The sequence below is a fragment of the Gossypium raimondii genome, chromosome 8, assembly GCF_025698545.1.
Source record: "Gossypium raimondii isolate GPD5lz chromosome 8, ASM2569854v1, whole genome shotgun sequence".
NCBI lineage: Eukaryota > Viridiplantae > Streptophyta > Magnoliopsida > Malvales > Malvaceae > Gossypium > Gossypium raimondii.
In genome coordinates, this window is record NC_068572.1 from 32,124,560 (window position 1) to 32,133,555 (window position 8,996).

The 8,996-nt window shown below is 33.6% G+C and overlaps 1 protein-coding gene across 2 annotated transcripts; it reads left to right on the forward strand.

The window, feature by feature from the left end:
- The first annotated feature begins 854 nt into the window (after positions 1 to 854).
- LOC105791227 (pyridoxal reductase, chloroplastic) lies at positions 855 to 4,326 on the forward strand. 2 transcript variants are annotated; one of them, XM_012619201.2, is made up of 9 exons: positions 855 to 1,059; positions 1,167 to 1,395; positions 1,539 to 1,632; positions 1,731 to 1,854; positions 2,020 to 2,121; positions 3,180 to 3,331; positions 3,447 to 3,540; positions 3,746 to 3,936; positions 4,012 to 4,326. In XM_012619201.2, exons 1-8 carry the CDS (start codon positions 931 to 933, stop codon positions 3,929 to 3,931), a joined length of 1,110 nt encoding a protein of 369 aa, XP_012474655.1. In that variant the 5' UTR covers positions 855 to 930; the 3' UTR covers positions 3,932 to 3,936; positions 4,012 to 4,326. The 2 variants fall into 2 exon arrangements, with proteins under 2 accessions (XP_012474655.1, XP_052491272.1); XM_052635312.1 differs by having other exon boundaries at positions 3,746 to 4,326.
- Positions 4,327 to 8,996: the final 4,670 nt, after the last annotated feature.

Genomic DNA, 8,996 nt, shown 5'->3' on the forward strand with positions numbered 1-8,996 from the left:
CAAGAAAGTCTTAACCAAACAAAGGCTTGTATCAGTTATAGTCACCCTTTCATCAGCATGAAGTTGCCATGCTTCATCTTCACCACTATCTAAGGACAACGCCACCACCTATATATCCACCACAGAAAATGCCCGAACAAGACAAACCCCTAGCCACAAAAAAACTGACCAAATAACCACCTTGGTAATGAACAACCGTGTTAAAACAACAGACATTTTAACAATTAAATTTAAATGTAGCAAACAAGTTGTTATGATCATATAAAACCTATGCAAAATTCAAAATCCAAACCTTTACCAATTTTTGACCTCTTATAAAATTATAAAAATAAATTTAGCATCTAACATTTATTGATTTTTTTTTTCATTTTGGTATTTTTATTAGTTATTTTAGTCCTTAACCTTTAAAATGTAGTCAAATTATTTGCTTTTGGACAGAAAAAACTAACTGAACTGTTAAAATTCAATAACATTGACATGGTAACTCATGTGACATTTCACGTATACTTCATTACTAAAATGAATAAATTTTCTAAAACTTTTTATGATTTTTTAAAAAAAAATTTATTTTTTTTATTTTTATGAATTATACGTGGATTGCCACACGAGTGACCACATCAATGCCGTTAGAATTTTAACGGTTCAGTAAATTTTTCATCCAAAAGCAAGTAAATTGACTAAATTTTAAAGGTTGAGGACTAAAATGACAATAAATAAAATAAAAGAATAAAATTACAAAATGAGTAAAGTCATTATACCTATTAAAGAAATACAAGCAACGACCATGCATGATCTTTCCAAGTTTCAATTCCAACCACAAGAAGGCTTCGCTCAGAAAAAAAAAAAAAACCACAAGAAGGCTTAACCGTCACTAACAATGCACTCCACTGACTTTTATGTTTTTTCTCAAGTGCTAGAGTGTATGAGAACATGGCGATGGCTCTCTCAAACTCAGTCCCGTCAGCTTGCATTATCTGTCTCAGTGCTTCTAATCAATTCGATCCCCCATCTTCACCTTTCAAGTCTCTCAAGCCCCCTCTCTTCTGGCCATGGCAAAAGGTAATCCCTCCAGTTCTTAACCATGTCTACACTCGAGTACAGATTCTCCTTTCTATTTTGATATTATCCGGTCTACATGTGTTTCAGTGATGGGTTTTCCTGGGCAGGTGAAAATGGGTCCTTTGACTGTTTCTCCAATGGGGTTTGGGACGTGGGCATGGGGAAACCAGCTTCTCTGGGGTTACCAACCTTCAATGGATTCTCAACTTCAACAGGTTTTTAATCTTGCCGTGGAGAATGGCATCAATCTTTTTGACACCGCCGATTCTTATGGGACTGGCAGACTCAACGGACAGAGTGAAAAGCTTTTAGGGAAGTTCATTAGAGGATTTCAAGGTTGGTTAAATTTCTTTTTCAATCTTTATATGTGGGTTTTACAAATCACAATAGCTGATAAAGACCAGGATCCCTATATTACAATAGAGATTGTTAATCTTACCATTCTGATATTTAAGTTTGAATATTGTTTGCAATCTCAGGGGAAAAACGGATACGAGATGAGATTGTGATTGCCACAAAGTTTGCAGCTTACCCATGGCGTCTAACATCAGGGCAATTTGTTCAAGCTTGCAGGTTTGCTGTTCAATGGGTTCCATAAAAGTGATCCTCTTTGTGGCACAATTGGCTGAAAGGTTGTGGTCATTAAATTTGATTAAGAACTGTTTTTCCAGGGCCTCTCGGGATCGAATGCAGATTGAACAAATCGGAATAGGACAATTACACTGGTCTACTGCAAACTATGCTCCCCCACAAGAGTTGGCACTTTGGAATGGTTTAGTGGCAATGTATGAGAAGGTTAACCAAAATATGATATTTCAGTTACTATAAAATGAGATCATCATATTTCATTAGCATTTATGAAAGTTTGTCCAAGAATTAACTTGAACTGCAAAAAGTTAAGAGACCTACATTCTACATAACAAACATATAAGAAGAAAATCTACTTTATATAATTTGCAGGGCTTAGTTAAAGCTGTTGGAGTTAGCAATTATGGACCCAAACAGCTCGTAAAGATTCATGATTACCTTAAAGCCCGAGGAGTCCCACTCTGCTCAGCTCAGGTAGAGGCAATTCACACCTTTTTCTCCTTCTTTGTGTTCCAAGGAATTTTAGTTTTTTTATTCTTGTGTTTCAGGTAGTAAAATGAAGAACCATCCATTATTCCTTCTCCTCCTTGTGTTATCTTTCATATTTGGTTACCTTAAAATGTTTAACCAAGAATCCCTACCAATTCTCCATGCATCAAATATGTGCCACTATAACTCCCTAGCCCCCCGCTGCCATCACCTCAGATTTTGTGATTTTCATCTGTTTCTACTCCAACTAATCTTTTAAGCTTTTAATCTCTCTCAATGTCCATGGCTCCTCATGGATGCATTTTCTTAACTACACAAAGTCTCTGTTTAAGATTAGTTGTGGTTTAAAGATAGTCACTTTCACATACATCACAGAGTGTCTAAATCACTTCACCCTAATCCCAACTCCAAGGAAATGAAATGATAGAAATATGTTGAATTGGGTGAAACACAAGTTCATTTGCTTTTTGTTTTCTTCGTTTCTGTAAAAAGTGAGTTAAAGCAGTTAAGTAGTTGGTATAAGTGTAGGTAACCCATTTGCATATAGCATTTTCCTTCTTAGTGGAGGACACGATGTTTATGTAAATATGGGTTTATAAGTCAACACATGGATCATATCTAACTTTGCTTTCGGAATCCAACCCTGCACTAACCAATCTCTCATATTAAGCCTAAACGATAGACTATCTAGCTAAAGTACAACACTATCATTTATGCTTTATGCTATGTTTGGAAGATGTGTTTGAAAGAGTGGATTTGGTATGATTTTTTAATGTAAATTGAAAGAAAAAGGAATGCACACACAATGGAGAAGTTAGTTAAGATCCAATAAGGGTATAAAAAGATGAATTTTGAATTCACCATAAGTAGACATCTAGCAAATTCATGAATGTTTAATTTACATGTACTTCATCATACAATTTATACTAAATTTGAAATTCAAATCCTTTCTCCTAAGTCCAGGTTACATAATGTAACTTAAGAAATCGTTTGGGAGGTTGTTGTGATTTTAAGGCTTACCTCTAGAATCACCCCAATTACAGGTACAATTCTCTCTACTAAGCATTGGGGAAGATCAGATGGAGATTAAGAATATTTGTGACTCTCTTGATATCCGCTTGATTTCTTATAGTCCTCTAGGACTTGGAATGCTTACTGGGAAATATACACCTTCCCGACTTCCACAAGGGCCCAGGTACTAGAAATGCTACTGCTTATTACTTTCAAGGATATATGGTAAAATGATTTTGAAGGCTCCTTTCAGTGCTTAGGTGAGTGCTTATTTCATGATAATCTTTGCTGTCTCTCAGGGGCCTTCTATTTAAGCAAATTCTTCCAGGGCTGAAGCCCTTGCTTGTTTCCTTACGAGAAATTGCAGAAAAACGGTGCAAAACCATACCACAGGTACTTATAATGTTAACTTTTTTTCACAACTATTTTTTCTAGTATGCTTAGCTCCACCTTTCAAACTTTAGAACCTTTTAGGTCGTTATAATTTATTAGTTGAATTGTGTAGTTAGATATTCGACCATATGTTTTTTAAGTTGTTTCCTTGGAAAGAGTGCGTTTGCATTTGTGTTTAGAGGCCTAAATGCATTGCCATTTGCAGGTAGCAATAAACTGGTGCATCAGTAAAGGTACCATTCCAATACCTGGAGTCAAAACAGTGAAACAAGCAGAGGAAAATCTGGGTGCTCTGGGATGGCGCCTAAGTTCAAGTGAGTTGCTTCAGTTAGATTATGCAGCTCAGGAATCACCACAAAGAATGATCCAAAACATTTTCCAGACAAAGTAAAACAGGTTAGAATCGCAACATTTTCACTTGGATATCATATGGAATTTTGATCCAATGACAAAGCGTTCTTGAGGAAACAGAACGATTATGGGGGCACAAACTAAAGAAATCAGAGATCGTGGGGGCAGAATTCTATCAACTAAAAGAGCCTGGGGATTCCTTAAGTCCGGCATATGCTAACAGAGAGAAAAAAAAGGGAGGGTTGGAGCAATATGTAGCCAAATTTGAAGCTGACATACAAGAAATGTCATAAAGTATATCAAGTTCATTATACCATTATGAGCATTCATGATCTTATCCAACAAAATCTTGCCAATACAAATACATGGCATTAACCTTTCATAAGGCATTTGATAAATTAATTCATCCGATGGCAATATTCATTTCCATTTCCACTTCATGAGTTCATTACTCATAACTCATCAATATTCACATCAAGATTTATCATTTCATATTTCATTCCACATTTCATTTTCATTTCACATACTTTTCCATTTCAAAATCAAATACATAAATTTATTATTTAATTACTCCTATTAACATGACCCGGACTCGGACTAGTACACGGATCCAACCAACACACTAGTTTTGCACCCAGTACCTCATCGGATAAATCCGAAGTAATAACTGCACCCAACGCTGTATAAATTGACACTCAGTGTCTCATCGGCTAAACTGAAGAAAATTGGCACTCAGTGCCTTATCAACTCGAGGTCGAAGAAATCCATGAGCTCTTCATATCTTATGGCATGCCATCTATATCCGACTTAGCCTGAATAGTTAATAGGGTTTCATTTCACTTTCAATTACATCAAATGTCCAATTCTCGTATATACACATAAACATGTATTCAATTCAATATCCATATCAATGCATCATAATATACAAAATCAATCCATTTCAATCAAATATAAGTTCAATTCAATCTCAAAGTACCAAAGTATTCACCTTAATGCTTACCATATATAATAATTCAAAATGCAATAATTTATAACTTAGTTCGGATTATAGAAACACAAATCATGAATTCTGAGCTATTCGATGTCGATTTTATCCTTCCCCTTTTTACTCGAGGATTCCTGTAAATTGCTTAAACTTCAATTTAGTCCCTAAACCGAGGCAAATTTTAACCTCCACAATTAACCTCAAATTTTTATACTAATTTCACCCTAAGCTAAATTTAGCTATAACAGCCCGTTTTCAGTGAAATCAGAATAGTGGTTTTAGGACCACAAATCCAACGTCAAAATATTTATTTTATTAATATTTTATTGTTTACAGCATGATAGTAGTACCATATAAAAATTTTGTTAAGAAATTTTATGTTATCACGCTTAATTTGATAAAAAAGTACTAAATTGCATAAGGTGCAAAATTAGAGTTCTACAGGTAAAAGTGTCAAATTGCTATGAATTTTGAATGTGATTGTCCTTAAATAGTAATTAAACCATTATTATTAATAGTGGAAAAGATGGAGATCATTTAAGTGATTTTTAAAGGTTAGTGTATAAGGTTAAAATTGTAATTAAACAAATGTTAATTAGAAAAGATGAAACAAACAATTTTCTTCTTCATTTTGCAAACATTAGAATCGGCCACCATTGTTGTTGTAGAGAAGAAGTTTTAGCCAAGCAAAAATCAAGTGCATGTAAGTGATTTTTGTCCCGTTTTTAATGATTTTTATGTTTTTGGAGTCGTTGTAACTTAATCTAGCTAGCCCGGGGACTAATTTACAGAACTGTTAAAAGTCTAGGGTTTTACCATGAATATATATTAGTTGTTTTTGATGTTTGATGGATGAAAATGAATGTTTGATGATAATTAAAAAAATTTGTAAAGGGAATTTTGATAAATTTGTAAATTAGAGATTAAATTGAAAACTTGAAAATTATTCATGGTGAAATTGTGAAATAAAGGAAATGTAGGATTTGAGAGGGGCCTAAATAAAATTCGGCTATAGTGGGTTAGTACCAAATTGCATGAATTTAATTTTATAAGCTTGAGGACTAAATTGTAATTGATTCAAAATTATAGGGGTAAAAGCATAATTTTGCCAAAATATGATTTTTGATTTTATTGAATAGAATGAAGTTTGAATGAATTAAATTTGATTATTTTGATCAATAAAAGCAACGTACGGATTTAGATCGAGGAAAGGAAAAAAGTGTTAAATTAGCCGATCGTATTTCTTTGGTTGTGGTCGAGGTAAGTTCGTACATTTAATTAAAGTTGTATTATTCTTGACTTACTTGCTTTTAAGTTATATTATGGTATTACGTCTCTACAGAAAAATCCAACGAAGTTTTGGCGACTTTTAGATCTTGTTTGAACGTTAGGAATATATAGGATACAAATGACATGTCATTAAGGGTTATTATGTTTCGGGTGCTAGTCTTGTACATCCTATTGGTGGCTGAGTTTCTGGCATGTGTTACGGTTACTTGACAGCTTCTATGAGTAGCACTACGTAGCTACGTCCTGACTGACAGCTTGTGTGAGCAGACCCACTAATTGCTCGAGAGAATGCATTTATATGAGATAAGAGAAAGTAATGGTTTCGACCATATATTAGCACATAGTGTGCGAGATTCCCGCATATCCGATATTATTCTAGTGGTTTAACGAGTATCCAAAAGGGGAGGATCGACAGATATTTTGATAAGTAATGCTATGAAAGTATGAAACATGTATGAAATGATTATAAGATCGACACGCCCGTGTCCTAGGCATGTGGACATTTGAAGTATGAAACAACCATATTCATGAAAGTATGAATGATTATAAGATATGTACATAAAAGCTATTATGTTTTGCAATGAGTTTCTAAGTTATGTGGTTATCTAACTTGAAAGATTGTTGTTTCTTAGGCTTGTGCCAAGCTATGTTGGATTATCTCATAAATTGAGTTTAAGCTTATATATATTGAAATGATAAGCTTTGTTTATGAATTACGAGCTTACTAAGTATTATATGCTTACTTCATGTATTTCTCTCATGTTTTTAGATGATTAGAAGCTCGTTTGATTTGGAAGCTTTTCGGAGATCCATCACACTATCTATCGGCTGTATCGATAGATTTTGATGATTTTGAGTCATGGTTATAATGACATGTATAGGTGTCTTTGTTTGATGAAATTAGCCATTATGTGTGGCTTGTATATATTTTATTTTGGTTAATGATATAGTTGATATGATATCATGGATATATATATATATATATATATATGGTATTTAATGTGGTTGTCATTTTAGCATCTAAGTACTTAGTGATGATAGTTGAATGGATGAACATTAAGGTATGATATGAGATGTTGTTTTGGTATGATATAGATAGTGCTTTGAAGTGTTATTGGTTAGTTATGGTAGCCTTGAATGTATATTGGCATTTGGTTTAGTTATTAAAATTAATGGTATATCTGATAATGATCATGGTGGTATTTGTTGTGCATGAAATTGGTATATGAACTTTATGGAAAATGTGGAATTGAAGTTGTTCAATTGGTGGTTTGAATTATGAATGAATTTGGTAGGTGTTTAGTCAAGTTTATTGTTGAGTTTGAGGTGTCATTTTGGCATATTGATTGAATGGGCAGTTTCTATGATGTTCTAGCTTGTATATGTATATATTAAGTGCCATTTGAATGCATGAAAATAGGTGCATTTGGGTTGTGCAAATGGCTAGCTTTTGGGTGAGAAAAATGGCTTGAAAATGGCCTATTTTTCATCCACACGGCTAGAGACACAGTCGTGTGTCCCTACTTCAAATGTCCACATGGCCTAGGACACGGGCGTGTCTCTCGGCTGTGTGAGTCACACGACCGTATGACCCCTGCAGTTTGAAATTTTGCATCTTTTTCTGTAAAATCCCATGTGTTTCCAATTTAGTCTCGATTCATTTCTAATGTCTTTTTAAGGCCTCGAGGGCTCGTAAAAGGGACTATACGCATGAGTTTGGATATTATTGCTATGAAATATGTTGTGATTTGATTATGATAAATAAATGTTCGTTGTATGATGTTATCTTCCAGTAATGCTCTGTAGCCCTAATCCAGTGATGAATATGGGCTAGGGGTGTTACATAAGCTCCCTATTTTCTAATTTGACCCATTAATTTCAATTTTTTTTCTCAATTTAGTCCCTATTGCTCAAAATCTACAATTAATTCCACAATTTATTCCTTTTCCACTTCTAACTAAAAAATCTATCTATTTAATCCCTAATACTTAAACTATTCAACAATAGTAACATCTAAAATCTTAAACAATACTAAAAGTTACAGCATGGGTCAGGTAGCTCTATGTACCGGGATTCCAAAAATATGAAAATTACAAGAAAATGAGACTAAATTGACTAACCAATTGAAATTTGAAAGTTGAAACCCTTGGTGCTGTGGCCTTTCCTCTATTATTTTTTTCTTTTCTTTCTTTTTAATTTGCATGCATTTGTTTCATCTATTCCCATATTCTTTCTTTTAATTTGTTTTTATTTTATTCTTTATTACAATATAACTTTTATATATACACATTTCATACTATTTATTTATTATAACACATATACACATATATTAAATTAACATATATATATACGACATACATATGAATGTCGTCCACTATACATATTTACTACTTTAGTCCCTTAATTAATTTTAATCTATAATTCAACTTTTAATACCTATGCGATTTAGTCCTTGTGCTTTAATAACTCTTAATTTCACAAAATTCACTTAACCAAAATCTAATTCACTATTAAACTAACCTTGTAACTATTAAATAAAAATATTTACAGGTTCGTTTTATGGAAATAGAGTCCCAAACTTCATTTTTTGACACCTCTGACTATTGGGCCGTTACAAGTCTCCCCCTAAATAAATTTCATCCCCGAAATTTACTTGAAAAGAGGTGGGGATACTGAGATCTCATCATCTGTTCTGCCTCCCAAGTCACTTCCTCGATGCTATGACTACGCCATAGAACTTTCACTAAAGGAACATGCTTATTATTCAACTCTTTCACCTTACGAGCCAAAATTTTGACCGGTTCTTCTTCATAAGATAAGTCAGGTTGAA